The 16,889-nt window shown below is 55.4% G+C and overlaps 1 protein-coding gene across 1 annotated transcript in view; it reads left to right on the plus strand.

The window, feature by feature from the left end:
- MYRF (myelin regulatory factor) overlaps positions 1-16,889 on the plus strand; it is a 52,457-nt gene that overhangs the window by 11,274 nt on the left and 24,294 nt on the right. Inside the window, exons 2-4 of the mRNA XM_065636903.1 lie at positions 12,187-12,274; positions 13,034-13,345; positions 15,818-15,879. Coding sequence (XP_065492975.1) covers positions 12,187-12,274; positions 13,034-13,345; positions 15,818-15,879 — 462 coding nt within the window. The remainder of the gene's footprint in view (positions 1-12,186; positions 12,275-13,033; positions 13,346-15,817; positions 15,880-16,889) is intronic.

Genomic DNA, 16,889 nt, shown 5'->3' on the forward strand with positions numbered 1-16,889 from the left:
AAAACCCACCCAATCAACCAAAACAACCTCAACCAAGCAAAACCCCCCAGCTCTGGTTTGGGGCTTTTAAATGAAAGGACGTGTCCTGTTGAACTGGGAGAGAACTGGTCAGTCTTTGCCCTTGGCTCAGCCCTGAGAACCTGCATGGGCTGAGAACTTCTCAGAGGGACTGGAGAAGTCAAAGGGAGTTAGCGCAGATTGACAGAAATTTTGTTTCTGAGTTTCCAACAAGAGCACAGCCTACAGGTCAATTAGCACAGGGATGTCACTGGCTGGTCTCAATACAGATCTCTCAAAAAGAAAGTTTTGTGTTGTGCGGGGCAACTTCTTCATAGAATCATAGAATGGTTTAGTTGGAAGGAACCTTAAAGCGGATCTTCAGCTCTGTGTGCTCTTTTCTGAGAATGACCCAGGAGGTCAATTCCAACCCTATGGAGAATAACCCAGGAGGTCAACTCCAACCCTATGGAGAATGGCCCAAGAGGTCAACTCCAGCCATATGGAGAATGGCCCAAGAAGTCAACTCCAACTCTATGGAGAATGACCCAAGAGGTCAACTCCAACCCTATGGAGAATGGCCCAAGAGGTCAACTCCAACTCTATGGAGAATGGCGCAAGAAGTCAACTCCAGCCCTGTGGAGAATGGCTCAAGAGGTCAACTCCAATCACTAAGTTACTTCCGAAACCTTTGTCCGTAATGATGCAGAGAAGCTGAAGGGCAGTTGAACAGTGAGGGGTTTTCTGTGCTGAGAAACTTTGGTTTTCCTACCTGAGCTTCTCGTACCTGTGGAGACTCTGTCTGCTGCCTTGGGTTGTGTTGGGACTTCTGTAAAGCTTCTTGTGCATCCCCACCAGTGTTATTTCGACCTTTTCCAAAGTCTCTCCGATATTTCCATGTTATTAGGCAGCAGAGCGATTGCTGTCACTTACCAGGTGATCCAAGACGCTCTGTTAGAATGAATGTGGTTTTTTTCCTTTATTGCCATCCCACCAGTCCATGTGCCCCCTTCAAACTTTGCCAGTGGAGAACAGCAATACAAAATGCTGAATAACTTTGGCCAGGGTCTCTGCTGGAAACCCCTCTGCTCTTTGCTGTCTCGACATGAACAGCTGGATTTCAGCTCTGATGGTGTTTGGTCTCTCTCAGGTTTTCCCTCTCCGTTCCATGCAGGTGTAGTTTCTATTCGCAATGTTGTTCGGCATTTAGTGAAATCCGCGGGAGAAATTCAAGGCTGATATTTGGATTGACGTCCAGCCCAGCAGAGCTCAGGGTGTGTTGTTACAGAGACCCCTCGATAACACGTGCATTTATCAATTTAAAGATGCTGCTGGTACCACAAGCGTTGAGTGGAAAAGATGAAAAAGCGGATTTTTACAGGAAGGTCAGATTTTCTGCTCCATTTCTGAACTGCTGGGGGTTCAGCCCAGCTGGAGCCATTGCCCTTGTTTTGGGGGAAAGCAAAACAAGGTGCATCTGAAGGAAAATAATTCCAAACATAGAGATGCAAAGGGAAGCGAGACAGATGCTGGGGAGGTGATGGGAAGTGATAGCTTGGGGACAGTCACAGGGGACGGATAATGTCAGGCTGATGGTGGTCGGGGCTGGAGGAGCTGGTTGTGGTTCGAAGATGCTGAATGGCCCAGCTGGGAAATCCTGGTGCTGTTTCATCACCAGGGACACTGGTGGTGAGCGGAGATAAGAAAGGGAGCATTTAGGTCGGGCTTGGAGGAGTGTGGGGCTGCAGCATCATCCCCCAAATAGAAGTGACGGAAGCCTCAGCCACACAGGACAGAGCCCAAGGAGTGAGCTGGGGATGAATGACCTTGTGCTGGCCTGGACAGAAGGCTCTAAGAGGTTTTTTAATCTGTTGATCTAATGACTCATCCAATTTGTGTAATTTCCTCGCCTCCTCACTCATAACTCGGCTCTTTGTCACAGTCGAGGCTGGCAGCGGGACGGATTTGCTCGCTCGGGACCTGCACACGGCTTCGCCCAGCAGGTGCCTTCGAACAGCAGCAGCAGCGTGTGATCTCGGGAGGATGTGCCGGGGGAGGCTCAGGTTGGACATCAGAAGGTTCTTCACCCAGAGGGTGCTGGACATTGGAACAGGCTCCCCAGGGAGGAGCCTGGCAGTGTTCAAGGAGTGTTTGGACAACACCCTCAGACATATGGTGTGAATTTTGGGGTTGTCCTGAGTTGGACTCGATGATCCTCGTGGGTCCCTTCCAACTCAGCACGTTTTATGGCTCCCAGACATCTGCTCAGGCCAGGTACCAGGAGAAGGCTCTGGCTTTAGTTCGCAGGTCCCTGACCTTCCTCATGTCTCTTCTGTGCTCAGTCCTGGGTGAGAAGATCTTAAGATCTTACCCATCATCATCCACCCCTCATGCTTCTGCGCTCGCAGCTCAGGCGGTGCCGCCGTGCGGTTTATCTCACGGTGGGCACATCTCACCCTTATTTTAGTCCCGGGACTTGCCTCTGCTTGTCTAATACATGGAGATGACTCGTTCTGCGTGTCGAGAGCCCGAGGAGCCGTTCCGCCAGCGGGAACGTGTGCGGTCAGTGCCTTCCTCCTCCCCGAGCCCCGGTGACCTCCTCATCCTCTCCTCCCCACGCGGCGTCCTGGAGCCGGGCACCGTCCCCCATGGTTCGTGCCACTCCGGACATCGCGCTGCTTTGAAGTGAGACCCAGAACACCCGGCGGGGTGGACGGGATCCAAGCGGCACATTCGAGATCTGATTTGTGTTGTCTACCGGCTGTTTGCTAAACCCCTGGTGCGGGAACTATGTGCCAGAGCAGGAGACAGCTCACAGTTAGTGCCAAAATGCAAACAACACGTTCTTTTTAAAAAAAAAGCAAACCTCAGTTTCAGTATGAAAACCTATAGGAAATAGCCAGCATGGTAGTAATCGCTGAGGATTTCTTTTTTAATAATTATTTTATTTGCATCTTTACTTGTTATTTATTGTGGGTGGCGAGAGAAGCTTAGTTTAGCTTAACTCAGGAAAAGGCAAAGTGTGAAGAAGGTGACTGAGCTAGCCCAAAAAAGCCTTGTTAAAAGCAGGTTTCTAGGAACAGAGGGCTCTTCACCGGGTAGATAAGGGCTTGGAGATATGTCATGCAAACTTAGATGAGGAACTGAAGGCTGAGAATTAGTCTGGCCCCTCCATGGGAGATCAATTAATCAGCTGAAGCCTAATTCAGAATCGCATCTGTACAAAGGGTGCGTCCTCTGCAGAGAGAAACTCTGGGTTTGGTGCCTTACCCTGAGTAAAATCCTGCAGTCTGCATGATTTGGGCAATATAATGCTTGGCATTGTCTTAAAATGGATGAAATCGGAGAGAAATAGCGTCTGCTGTACCTGTGTGCCCGGCTGGTCGACTGCACTTGGTGATGTTGTTCTGCTCTCCGATCCCCGGAAGCGACGCTGGGTCTCGGGCGGTTTGTCCCGCACGTGTTGCAGAGGCAGACGATGGCGGAGGAAACCCAGCCACGGAAGAAGCTCTTGGCGCCCATCGTGATTTTTGCAGGAGTCCGTTCTGGAGCAAACATAGCACTGAAAAACAAGCGCCGTGTGGTCGCACATGTGAGAAGAAGGTAGAGCCCGACGACCTGACGGTCCTGCTTGTGAAACATCGGCGCTGGTTGCACAAAAGCAGCGCTGGCCCTTCCCCGATCCCGGGCACGCGTCCCATCGCGATAAATCGCTCTGCCCTCGCGCTCGCCCTGCTCTGGAGCTTGGCCAGAGCGGACAGGAGAGACCTTGTTGCCTCCCGGTTAAAGGGAGGAACGAGACGCCCGATCTGGACGTGGTGTTCCAGGCGATGCTTGGCTGCCTGTGGGCTTGTATTCTCTTGCTGTTTGATTATTAATCCTCCTGCCTAGGGATTGTTTTGTGCCGGGGGGTTTCCAGGAGAAGCAGCTCAGGTCCAGGTCCCCAGTTCCCCGTGTTTGTGGTGTGTACGTCGTCAGAATTGGGCTGAAAGCGGCCTCCTGGATCTCCAAGTTTCCCAAGAGCTGTTCCGGGAGCCTGGTGTCCCTGCAGCGAGGTCGGTGTCCCTGGGCTCTCTGTGACATGTGTGACATTGCTCCGCCATCAGCCTCGTCAAGTCCCGTTGCCTCTCCAAGGCTTTATTGCCTCTCTTGGTCTCCGCCAAGCACGGCGAGGCTGTGGGCAGCAGGGTCATAGTCTGCTCCATGCTAGTATGTAGCTGGTAATAAATATTATTACTTTTTCCTTATATTGCTGATATGCTCTGGTGATAATTCGCACTGAAGAGAGTTTATCCTGAGAGGGAAAAGAGCTGCGCTGGGCTTTCACCGCCACCATGGTGAGCTCGTGCACATAGGTGTGACCCTATAGAAACAGATCACTCCTGCGATCTTCCCCAAAACTTGCAATCCAGGTAGAGTCAGCGGGCTGCAGAGAGCAGAAGCATTGACTTACGTCTTCTTTTGTACTCTCCAGTTCAACTACAGCCAGGTGAAGCGGGGTGGCCGCTGTGCTGGGATCCCGTTCAGGGCACTGCCGGAGGAGCTGGGGACGTGGTTCTGTTCTGCCACCAGTGTGTAGGAACCTCAGCAGAAGGGATCTGGAGGTTGCCTGGAAAACTCTCTCCCCGTTCCTATTTTCCTCCCAGGATGGGGAATGGAGGTGTGAGGGTGGCAGAGCCGCACGAGGCAGCGCTACCTCCCTGTCACCTGATGAAGTGACCTTTTCTGGTCCTGTTGTCCCCTCTACCAGCCCATCAACACCCTCAGCAGAGAGATGGGAGATAACGGCGGCATCTTTGGCCTCTGCGGGCTCCGAACAAACGGGGCGAACCTTGCGCCCCGCCAAATGGCGACGCTTGTGTGGGTGCTGCTGTTCTGGCCATCTTTCGGGCATGAATGGACAAGCGGGGCATTGACAGGCTGCGGGGACACGCACAAACGTTCCACTGTGTCCCCTCTCACACCTTCCCCTCCTCCTCCTCGGCCCCCGTGCCCGGAGGACAATGGCTCCATCCACGCCAAGGTTCACAGCTGGCAAGGGCGGATGAGATGCTGGGACACGGGCGGAGAAGCCGAAAGGAGAAAGGGGTCCAGGAGGGTCCGGAGGGATAATGGCTCGGGGAGGGAAGGGATGAGGGAAGCAGGAAGGAGGGAGAGGCGAGAGGAGGGTTTGGGAAGGTTTGGGAGGGAGGACGGGGCTCGGTCATCCCTTCTGCATGGAGCCGCCCGCCTTGTCCTGCGGGGCCGCCCGAGGGACGTGCCCATGTCCTGCCATGGCCCAGCGGGATGATTCCCTCTCGGGATTCTTTCACCACATGCCCCGTCCTCCTTGAGGCCTGGGAGGTGGAGAGAAGGTGTTATCTCTCTATATACACCTACACAGGGTGTATGCACCAGCTCACAGCCCCTTCTTGCTCATACGTCAGGAGTAGCAACACCGCGCACCAGCTATGGGAGCAAGGGTTGCTGTGGGCACGTTAAATGGTTTACAGACACTTCCCAGCTTATCCAAAGGTGCTTTTGTCAGATATATTCTTCTCTGCTTCTTAGTTCAGGAGTTGTGGGCCTGTGTGAGAGCAGCAGGAGCTTTCCAGAGGACGTGGAGATGCTGCTGGGGATGGGGCTGTGGACTCTGGCGATGGTTTGGTTGTACCTTGTACCGCTGCAGCTCGTTACTCTGAGTGTTTTACTGCTGGCACTGGTTCACCGTTCAGGTTGTTTCTCCAGAGTCTTCCTGGCCACTGAAGACCCCATAACGCTTTTTACTCGCTATGGTAAATGTGGGGTCTTGGCTAAATCCCACCCGTCCTGTATCTCCGTTCCTGACGCACGCCGTTCTCTGCGTCCCACCCGAGCTGGCGTGGGATGGTTTCCCCTCTCGGCAGCAAGAGGTTTGCGGTGGGGTGAATGTGGGAGCAGGGGTGTCGTCTGGGAGCTCCCCGAGAGCTGCCAGGGCCGGGGGGACGGGTACAGCCGGGCTGGGTACAGCCCTGGGCTCTCCGTGGGGAAGGGGCGTGAGTGTCTGTGTTCAAAGCCCGTCTCAATTGCTTCATTCATTGTTTCAAATACATGACACGCAGATTAAGCTCTTTGGAGCCCACACGTTCTGGGTAATGCACAACTTCTCACAAACCCCCGTCTCCTTAGCCCTGGGTTTGGTGTTTTCCCCAGGAACTTGTCCCATGGGCTCCCAGAGCTTGGCCTTGACCGTGTTTCTGGGGTGACTTTAGGTCTTGGGTTTTCTGCTCCAGCATGAACAGGGGATGCAGGGGCTGAACGGAAGAGGCAGGGGCTGAGCAGAAGAGGCAGGGGCTGAACAGAAGAGGCAGGGGCTGAACGGAAGAGGCAGGGGCTGCCCCATTGCTCTGGAGGGGCAGGACTGTCCTTGGCCATGGGCATGTCCCCAGGACGGCACGCGGGGTGGTGGCTGCACCTCTGTGTTGGCTGGGACAGTCCTGCCTTTGGTGACGGGAGGGGGAACGTGTCGTGTTTGCATGCGCGCAGGAGAAGGGTGTCCTAATGCGACGGCATTTAGGAGCGAGTAACCAGCCGGTGGAGCTCAGGGGTGGTCCCGAAAGCACTTTGGGGGAGACGGGGGAGTGATCTGGCTTTGGCGTCCCACTCGGGTTACAGGAGCCACTTCTGCCGGGAGTGACTGGTTATCGTTACAGTCAGGTAATAAAGAGTGTTAATTAAGGAAGAATGCTGGGCTGGTATCTGGGGGGAGGCAGGGGCTGCGGGGTCGCCATCGTTTCCAGCCCTTCGTACCCTCTGGGCAGCCCAGGACTGATGGGGACACTGTCCCGCTGTCCCTTAGGGCAAGGAGCTGGCTCTCCCCGGCTGGCAGACGGGGTCTGGGCAGGGACGGGGTTTTGTCATGTCCCGCTCCATCACCTTTCATTTGTAGCCCCCAGTGTTGTTCATAGGTAGCGAGGAATTGTCCTATGGCCTTTGGAGGGAGATTATTTCCAGAATAACCATTAGCACTTCTGAGGTTAAGGGATGGTTTGTCATTCACGGATCAGCTTCCAGGGGAGCTTCTTCCACAGCTGGGGACCAGCTGCAAGACCCGGAACAAGGGATGAGGGACATGTCTGGTGGGAACAGGCTGAAGTCAGTGCTGTCCCTGCTCCCCTTCTCATGAATCCTGGAGCTACAGTGGATGAATTTTACCCATGAAGATGCATTTATCTGCTTTCTGGGAGAGCTCCTGCTGCTGGAGAAGCAGGTCTGGAGCCGAGCGTTGACCCCACAGCTCCCCGGGCTTAGCCGGTGTTTGGTTAGCGAGCTGTGGCACAGATTCCTCGTGCCGGCAGCCAATCCGCCAGGACAGGAGGATAAACAGGGCAGGACGCAGCAGAGGGTGCTGAGCAGCGCCAGGCCCCGGGGAATGTGCCGATGCGGCAGCGCGGTTGCACAACCCCGCGCTCTCAGCCGCGAGAACGCGCTCCGGCGCATCCCCGAGAGCTGCTGGGAGAGGGGGCACCACACCCTGACGTGTGGGACCATCACCCAGGAGCTTCTGGGGTCTCCTGTTCCACGGACCCGCTGGATATTTTGTTATTAACCTGTGGTTTTGTCACCGGGGTGCTCCGTGCCTCAGTTTCCCCATAAGCACCCTGCCCTAATGTGCTTCATATAGGGAAGGCACCAAGTGGAGATCCTGGGGCAGGTGGTTGCAGCGATGAGCTGAAGGACCATCCCAAATGCTACGGGCTCTCCGGGATGCTCCAACCACCAGCGCCACATCCACGAGCCTTTTCTCTCCGTTGTGCCGCGTCTGACGGCTCTCCGACCTGCCAGGGACGCGAGCCAGCGCCTGCCCTTCACACCGGGACTTCACACCGGGCTTCAGGGGAAGGTTTGGCGGCAGCAGAGCAATGGACCCGGCCCTTCTGGAGGTCAAGGACGTCACAGCAAAGGGCCGGTGGCACCTTCCCGCAGGCTGCTCCCTCTCCTGGCTGTGCTGTGTTCCCAGCACTGCCCAGGGCTTGGTTTTAGGTTGGATCTGGGGAACAATTTCTTCCCCAAAGGGCTGTGGGGCATTGGAACAGGCTGCCCAGGGCAGTGCTGGAGTCACCATCCTGGAGGGGTTGGACAGACGGACATGAGGTTCTCAGGGACATGGGGCAGTGCTGGGGGGGGTGACGGTTGGACTTGATGATCTTGAGGTGCTTTTCCAACCAAAATGATTCTGTGATTCTGTGAAAGCCGTGGGATTGCAGATGCCTGTCCCCAACCCTGCTGCGCTGGCAGCGGGGATGGAGATGTGGCCGCCGCAGTGCTGCCGCAGCTCTCCTTGTCCTGTCTGAAGTGAATGTGGGACAGCACTAGGCATCTGCTGCACTTCAGGCACGTTTTTTTGGAGAAAAGACCAGACTTTCGGAGCAGCCCGTGGTGGAGACGTCGCTTGTACCTGTTTTGGGACCCAGGCAGGGGATGCAGATGTGTGGCATGCAGGCTTGGCAAGGTCTACGGCTTTTCCTTTACCTTAATGGGGCTTCATTTGTAATTCAGGTCTGCAAACCCCCCCGAAAAAAGATTCACCCCCTTGGTATGTGGCTTTAGTGCCACGGGGATGCTCCGGGCTTGGCACAGCTTCTTCTCCTCCTCCTGGTCACTGGTGTCCCCCCACCCCTCGCTGATGTTCCCCAGCCCCTGAAGATGGTTGACCTCATTGTCATCTCCAGGTTCCCACATCTGGTTCTCGTTAGCAGAGCCCGGGATGAAGTTCTCCAGCTCGCTCCCTTCCTCCCACCCCCGGGTGACCCAGGCAGGATTAGGGGTGATTATAAGACAAGCAACAGAGCAAGAATAGTTGGGGGGGAGGGACTGTTATAAATAGAAATACCATAAACTTATCAGCCTATCACTCGAGGTAAATTCTGGGTTTAATCTCTCAGACCTGTAAATATGACGACCCGCGGGGGCCGGATGCTGTTAACTCTTTGAGGGCCACGTGCCCATCTCTGGGCAGTGGGATGTGCCGGAGCACCTAAAAACAGGACAGGGAGCAGGTTCCCGAGCCGAGAGGGCGTCCCCAGGAGGGACAAGCTGGTGGAGCTGGGGCAGGGAGGAGACGGCGGCACGGGAAGCATCTCCGTTTGGATGTCGACGGTGTTGGGAGGTTTGGGGAAGGCAGAGAAAACCAGTCCAAACATTGGGATTCCTGACATTCTCACACGTACGGGGGCCTCCGCTCACCCGGCTCTGCTCACGAGGAGGGTGCCAAGGGTTTAACGTCTCGTTCTTCGGGCAAAGTTCACTTTTGGGGGGATCTCCTCGAGCCTTTTGCGAGGGAGGGCTTGGAACGTGGAGCGGGTGGAGGGGTGACATGGTGTGGGTGGCGACACGGGGGCAAGAGGAGGATGGGACACGGGGACCTGGCGGGTTTGGGGGTTTCTTCGCAGCAGCACCAATTGAAGGAGCTGTGAAAGAGCAGCAGCTTCCCCGAGCTCCTCCGTTTCGCTGGGAACCCATCTCGTTCAGAGCTGTACGAACGTCCAGCTCCCCAGGGTCCCTCCGCGGTGCCGTCCTGCTCCCTCCTGATCCCCCCTTTGGAGGGGGAGGGCGCCTTGTTAGTGTCGTTAGGAGCTCGTGACTCTATGGAGAAGTATTAGCTTTTTAATTAATCACCTAAGCTGGCTTGTGGTAAGAGCTACAGGCGGTGGGACGTTCCTCGTGCAGGTTTGCCAGCGGGACCCGCAGCCCTGACACCCCCGGCTTATTGTAGCTGCTGCAGGTGCCTCTGTCCCCAAGCAGAGGAAAATATTTTGATTTTTAGCGGGCACACGCGCAGCCGGACCCGGCGCGGCTGTTATCGCGTCTCAGCCCCACGGCAGCTGATGCAGCTCTCACGTCACGGCGCTTATCTCACCCCGGGTCTCAGCTGAGGGCTCCTGAAGGTGCCTTTTAAGACGAGGTAGCAAAGAAATAGGAAATTACAGCACACCGCTGGATTCGAGGGCCTTTCTGGGTAGGTCCTGGGCTCCTCTTCTGCCGTGGAGAAGCTGCGGGAGATTGGAGGTGTGAGGGAAACCCAGTGGGGTGCAACATCTTGAGACCCCAGAGACATCTTCAGACCTTTCATGGCCAGGCTCAGTAGTTTGTGGAAAGGCAGCAAAATTGGTAAAGTGCCTGGTTGTTTTTTTTCTTTTTTTTCTTCTTTGAACCTGGGTCCCCACCCTGGAACTTGAGATGAAGACGAGTTTTCTGACCGTTTTTGTGGTGGGTGTTTGCCAAAGTTGTTGTGTGATTTATCGTGCGGACTCTTTGGCCAAGAGCGAGGAGTCCTCACCCCCCGGCAGAAGGGTTTTGGCTGATGTTGAGGGTGGCAGTGGCCAAGGAGCAGCTTCTTGTAGAGCAATGGCGAAGTGTCAGGAGCAGGCTATGGCAGAGGGATGAGCGAGGGACACCAGCACCCATGGGAGCTCTTCCAGTCAACCGTAACTCCAGGCTGGACAACGCCGTGGTCACTACCACATCACTGCAGCTTCAGGAGAAGATGTGGCTGTCACAGAGGTGTCCCCCTGTGCTGACCTGGGGTCTGCAACTCCATACGTGAGGTTCTCAGGGACATGGCTTAGTGCCAGGCTTGGGTTAATGGTTGGACTTGATGATCTTGAGGGTCTTTTCCACCCAAAACGATTCTGTAAGCAAGGTGCCCGCACAACTGGGGACCTCACAGGCCCTACCTGCCCTGTCCTCTTCTCGCCACGATGCGTGGTTTGTGTGGGACAGCGTCACCTCCTTGTCCCCAGGTCCCCGGGCTTTGTGTGGTGCACAAAGGGTTAGGAATCTCGCACGGGAAACGCTACCCGGGTATTTTCCCTTTTCTCCAGGGTTACTAAGGGAGAGATCCCCCCTGTGCACACACACACACATACACACACACCCCCCGTCCGTTTGGCAGAATTCCTGGCTGGATTTATGTCTGACGATTTGCTTCCCTTGGTATGAAAGGGATTTGCAAAAGAGAGAGCCGCAATCGGTCCCGGGCTGGGCTGAAATCCCCCGTTTGGGGGTTTTTTGCGGTTCGGTGCTTGACCTTTACCTGGGCCGTGATCTGCAGGGGGAGGTGGGGGTCAGGGTCTTCTCCTGGACAAGGGGCACGTCGTCGTGGTGCATTAACGTGGGGCTTTCAGGAAGGGCCGGCTTCGTTATCTGAGCTGGGGGGGAGCTGGGTTTTCTCTTCCACTTTTCTTGGCAGTGTCTTTGGCACCGAGGGCTGGCACCGACCCCAGAAGGCTGCAGACTCCCACTTGAGAGAGACAGATAAAGAAAGCGCTTTCTGTCAACAAAACCCAGCCCAGCTTCCCCAGAACAGGAGAGGGGAGGAGGAGGAGCAGGCCGGGAGAAAGGAGAGGGATGTCCACGGCTTCTCTGTGGAGGAGACGAGATGGAGAAGCCTCCTGCGGGGTCGGGAGCTGATCCAGAGCTGTTCGTGGCAGCAGTGGAGAAATTCCAGTGTGTTCTGCAAAGCCGAGACAAGGGTCCAAAGGGATGGAAACCATCTTTCCTTCTCCTCTGGCCCGCAAACCTCCCCGGCGAGGCCGGCGGCTCTTATGGTTTTGCTGGCAAAGCTCTTGCCGGCCCCGTCAGCACCAAGTTGTTGGGGTTGGCTGGGCAAGACCTGGCTCTGGTGCTGTGTGGAGCCGTGTCTTGCAGAGCTCAGGCCTAACCCATGTTCTCCCTTCTCCCACATGTCCTGAGCCTGGCCCTGGGAAGGCCCCGTGTCCCACAGCCAGAGCCTGGCCTGAAAATGGCTGTAGACAAACCCCACCGGCACGTCCAGCTCCCCGGGTGGTGTCACCACCCTGGCTTGTCCCACACACCCCATCTCTGTCTGGTTTTACACTGAGATGTGGATAGAATCATAGAATCATTTGGGTTGGAAAAGCCCCTCGAGATCGTCGAGTCCAACCATTAACCCAGCCCGGCACTGCCCCACGTCCCTGAGAACCTCATCTCCGTCTGTTCAACCCTCCAGGGACGGTGACTCCAGCACTGCCCTGGACGTACCCTGGAGTGGGCACGGACAGATGGAGGTCCTTAAACTGAAGGATCTGCAGATCTTCTCAGATCAGTTTTATTGACTCTGCAAAGGTCCGGTTGTGTTTCTGACCTGCAAAGCAAAGACCTTTCGTGTCCTTCTCACGGCTCACGCTTCCACCTCCTCTCCCCTCGCAGGCCACGACATTAATGGAGCTCTGGAACCATCGAACATCGACACCAGCATCCTGGAAGAGTACATCAGCAAGGAGGACTCGCCAGATATGTAAGTGCTCCCCTTGCTCCGCAGCAGGAACAGCATTCGCTGTTGTTTTCTGTGCAGAGATACTGAGCAGTTTCCAGCCCTGCAGTTTGAGGAATTGTTTAGCAATCACTGTGCCTCTGTCCCTACTGGAGTCCTGCTCTATTGCTCTTTGCTCTCTTACTCATTTCCAGTTCTTCTTCCTGGCTCCTTGCCTTTGAATTTCCCTGGTCTCTCGTGTCCCCTCTTTCCCCTCCCTGAGGACACCGCAGAAGACTTCTCCTTCATTTGAGCAATGATAAAGCCAGCAGTGGGAGCTCGGTGTGAAAGGTTAAATCCCAGCACAACCCAAGCGTGGAGAAGGGAAGGTCTCCCTGTGTACACCAGTGCTGGCAAAGCCAGCGGGAGCAGCCCCGGTGATGGGGGACACAGGGTGGGAGCAGGACCTTTGGGGCTGACGTGACAAAGTGGCTTCGCTGTGCTGGCGTGTCAGCTGGAGCAGGGCGAGCAGATCCTGGTGTCCTCACGAGCTTTGGCTTGGTGTCCTGGGCACTCCTGGGCTTTACAGTGGATTTTACACCCTTGGGGTTGCATCAGTGCCACCAGCCCAGGTGGGACCTGTACGCTCCTGCGCTGCCACCACGATGCTGCCTGGTTTTCTATTTTCTGGGTGTCCCAGAGCACCTGGGTGACTCCATCCCTGTCACTGCATGGCTGGGAAGGGTGGGCAGAACGTACCGTCTCGCTGTCCCTCTGCTGAGGTTGTCCCCTTCTCTCTCCCAGCTGTTTCCCTGACGTCCCCGCGCACCCCCAGCCCTCCAGCTCGACCCCCATCAATGCGCCTCTCGCCAGCTCTGTCGCCAATGTGACCAACCCCTCTCCCAGCGGTTCCCTCCACCTTCCGCCCCCGGGCAACCAGCTCCCGGTCCGGCATGGACCTCTTCTGGCCAACCCTTGCGGACCCGCCTACGGCGCCCACCTCAACTGCAACAACAACAATGGCATGGTGGTGCCCAAGGGCTACCTTGGTGGCCACTGCCTAAACAACGTGGTCCCTGCAATCAAATCAGAGCCCAAGGCCTCCTACGCACCCGGGTAAGTGGGGTCGGGGTGGTAGAACGAGGGCAAATGGTGGGGCAAGTCCTTCTCCAGGCTGGTGGCACCTGGAGGGTCGGTGTGGTTTGCCCCGTGGTGCCTTCACTGCTGGCAGCGTCCGTCTTGACTAAGCCCTCGCTTCACAGAGAGATGCTTTTTTACAGGTGTAGGTGCTGAAGTTTCCCAGAAGGTTGTTTGGTTTGGATCTTGTCTGTGTTGAGTTTGAGAGGCTCAGTAACATCACCCACGTCTGCTGGTGGTGGTGGAGCCATCAGCTTTGGGTGACTGGGATGCTGCACATCTACAAATGCATGATGGGACAATACTGCAGCATTGTATTTTTTCTTTTTAAGAAGGAAGAGACAGAGAATAAATTGGAATGAGACAAAATTCAGTTTCCGGGATGTTCCAATGACTATCCCAGGGGAAGACGTTAATTAAATTGGGCAGAGAGGTTTAATTCTCTTGGCCTGGTGTTGTAGATACTCCACTCACAAGAAGAAAGAGGTGACATCTGAGCTGGGTCTGGTCCTTGCTGCTGTCCCCCCATCACAGGGGAGTGAAACAGGAAGGTGATCTGAAGCAGGACAGATGAAAATCAAAGCGTGCAGCAGCAAAGTCGTCAGGCATCGGCAATAGTTTGTACCACGAGGAGCTGGGCCTCTTTCTCCATGGAAGAGGGTGGATGTGAGGGGCCAGGAGGCCAGGATGGCCCCAGGACATCTACAAGCCCCTGTCTGTCTTTTTTTCCCTTGTCCTTGTGCCCTCTAGTGTTGTCAGCAAGTATGGCCTGGAGATTCCCAGATGTGGGAGCTTCCAAAATGCTGAACCAGCTCCGTTGGGGTGACTTTGGATGAACTTGGAAAGATCTTCCAGAGAGAGACAAGCTGAAACAAAATCTGCCCTTATTTTATTCCCAAAGCAGAGAGTTCTCCCTTCCTGGGTACTCAGAAAGCTTAGGGGGAACCGTGCCAAAAAACATGACGTGATGCGTTGTCATGTCTTGACGTTCTCCAGGGTGAGAGGGGTCATGAGGAAGGATCATCGTTTGCTGTTGGAGGAGCAGACCTTGGTTTGGATGTAGATGAACTGCATCAGCTTTGATGGCAGCTTTTCTCCAGCATCCCAGAACTATTCTTCCCCATTGTACTAGGATTTTCCTGGAGGAGCAATACCTCACGTGTTGGATACCAACAAACCCTTCCCTTGGGCTGGGCGTATCCGCAGGACCTCCTGATGTGAATTCTGCAAAACCTTTTCCAGCTTCCTGGGTTCCCTGACTTGTCCCAGGCCAAAACTTGGCTTGGCGAGGCACAAATCCTGATAAATTCAGAAGAAATATAGTACAAAGTCATGGCCAGGAGCCTGGAAATAAGGCTGGTGGTAGATGCTCCAGACCAAGCTTAGGAGAGGATGGTGGAAAGGTGCTCCGGGTGAAGGGGGAGGATGATGAGGGCTCTTTGTTGGGGTTGCCCTACCTCATCCCTCTCCAGCTAGGTGGAGAACCGGTTCATGGGGTCGTGGGCTCCTCTGGTGTGTTTGTCCTATAAGGAGCAGATTTTGCTGAGTTACGGGGCTGCAGAAGCCTGCTGGGGCTGGGTGCCACCAGTGATGGAGCAGGTATGGACACACAGACAAGAAATCTCCCTCCCAAACTTCTCCATGGGACAGAACTTACTGCAAACATCTCCCTGCTACAACTTTGGATTGCGGTGACCGTGGCTCAGTCTGGCTGGGAGCAGAGCTTCAATTTTTTCCAGGTGTTTGATCTCCAAAATGTTGCTAGAGAATAACTGGTATCTGAGATGGGCAAGTCCTTTCGTTGTGCACCAGGGCGGTGGAAATTTTTCCCCTGGCCTGAAGGTGCGTGATGGCCGAGCTGCTGCTGCAGCGGGATGCGGGTTGAGGAGGGGCTATGAAAAGTGAAAAAAAAAAAAAATGAAAAATTGGTTGAAATGAATTTGGAAATGGCGGAAGAGCCCAGCTGCCTGGAGGTAAAATAAGGAAAGAGAAGGCACCTGAGAGCTCCCCTTTTTGTTTGGTTGTATTTTGCAGTCAGGGACAGATCCCGGTGAGGTTGGAGGTGACACCAGCAGCTGTGGTGGTGCTCAGGTCCGTACAGGTCACAGGGCAGAATCCGTCCTGTGGGCTTCCCAGCCTTCGCTTTTGGGCATCAGATCCCAGCTCCCAGCCCAATTTTTCCCATTTCCCTGTGGGGAAGCACACAGAACATCTCTGTTTGGCTTCTTTTCACTGGAGGTCTCACCAGCAGGTCACCAAAGTGTCTGTCCCTGCTCCTGAGGTCCAGGGAACCATGAGGGGAGCAGGGTGACGGTGACAGCTCTGACAGATCCCATCACCCCGGGATTTCCAGCTGGAACCTGGAGGGTGCTTTGATCCAACTGGACCTCTCGGTTGTGCCGGGAACTGGTTTAAAATGATTTTCCCTTCTTTTTCCCCATTTCTTTGCAGCACTTTACCTGATTCTCCCCCCGACTCGGGATCCGAAGCCTATTCCCCTCAGCAGGTGAACGGTAAGCGCTTCAAAAAGAGAGAGAGGGGAGAGAAAAGAAGCGTAATAATCCAAACCCCAAACCCGACATCCTCCCCCTCTTTGCTCCGTGCAAGTGGTTGGCTCTGAAATCTTTATCAGACGGGAGAAAACAGGCGGCTGCAATACGTGGGGAGATTATCAGTTAGTAAATATCCCCAGACTTTCGCCTATTGTTCTGCTGCTGGTCTTTGCGAGGGGGGAGAGCGAACGGGAGAGGGGACGGGAGAAGGCGAGGCGGGAGCCGGGGATACGGGGGGACACCGGCGCCGTGGGGTGTCCCCGGTGGGGTGGGATGTGGACCCCACGAACCTCCTCATCCTGCCCTCTGCCACGGGTGGGCGAAAGGCAAAGAGCGTGTCCCTGACATGGAGCCCGGCTCGGGGAGGCAGAAATGAACCCGCCGTTCTGCAGTAAGTTCCTTCTCCAACCTTTTCCTCCCCTCCAGCGGGTCCCGGGGGGTCTTCACTCCCCGTGCAAAGGGCAGAGAGAGCTGGGTCCCCCCCAGCGTCACTGCCAGGCTGCCCTGGGGAAGCCACCCCCTGTTTTTCGGTTTCTCTGGTGACCTTCGCTGCTCTTTGGTGGAAGAAACTCCTTGGTGAGGAGGGCAGGTTCCTCCTGAGCCCCCTTCCCGTCGGCACAGCACCCTCTTCCCGGCTCCAGCCCAGTCCCCACCAGGAACAGCGCCTGCTCTTTTTTTTTTTTTTTTGATGGAAGAGGTCAAGAGTTCTGTTTATCTTGCTAAAAAAAAAATCCCTGGAATTCCTCCTGGCCCTTCCTTAAATATAACAAAGAGGCCAGGTTGCTCACCGCGGGGAGAGCTGCTCGGGGAGGCGAGGAGGCTCCGGGGAGCCCCCCCAAAGCAGCTGCGTCCTCGCCCGGGAAAGATCAAATTCCCAGAGTTGTTTTTTTCCCTGGATCTGGCAGCCCAGAACGTGGGTCCTGCGTCTGGCAAATGCCTCAGCCCCTTCCCCAGCCTGGTTAGAAGCCCGT

Source organism: Caloenas nicobarica, chromosome 5, assembly GCF_036013445.1.
Source record: "Caloenas nicobarica isolate bCalNic1 chromosome 5, bCalNic1.hap1, whole genome shotgun sequence".
NCBI classification, from domain to species: Eukaryota; Metazoa; Chordata; class Aves; order Columbiformes; family Columbidae; genus Caloenas; species Caloenas nicobarica.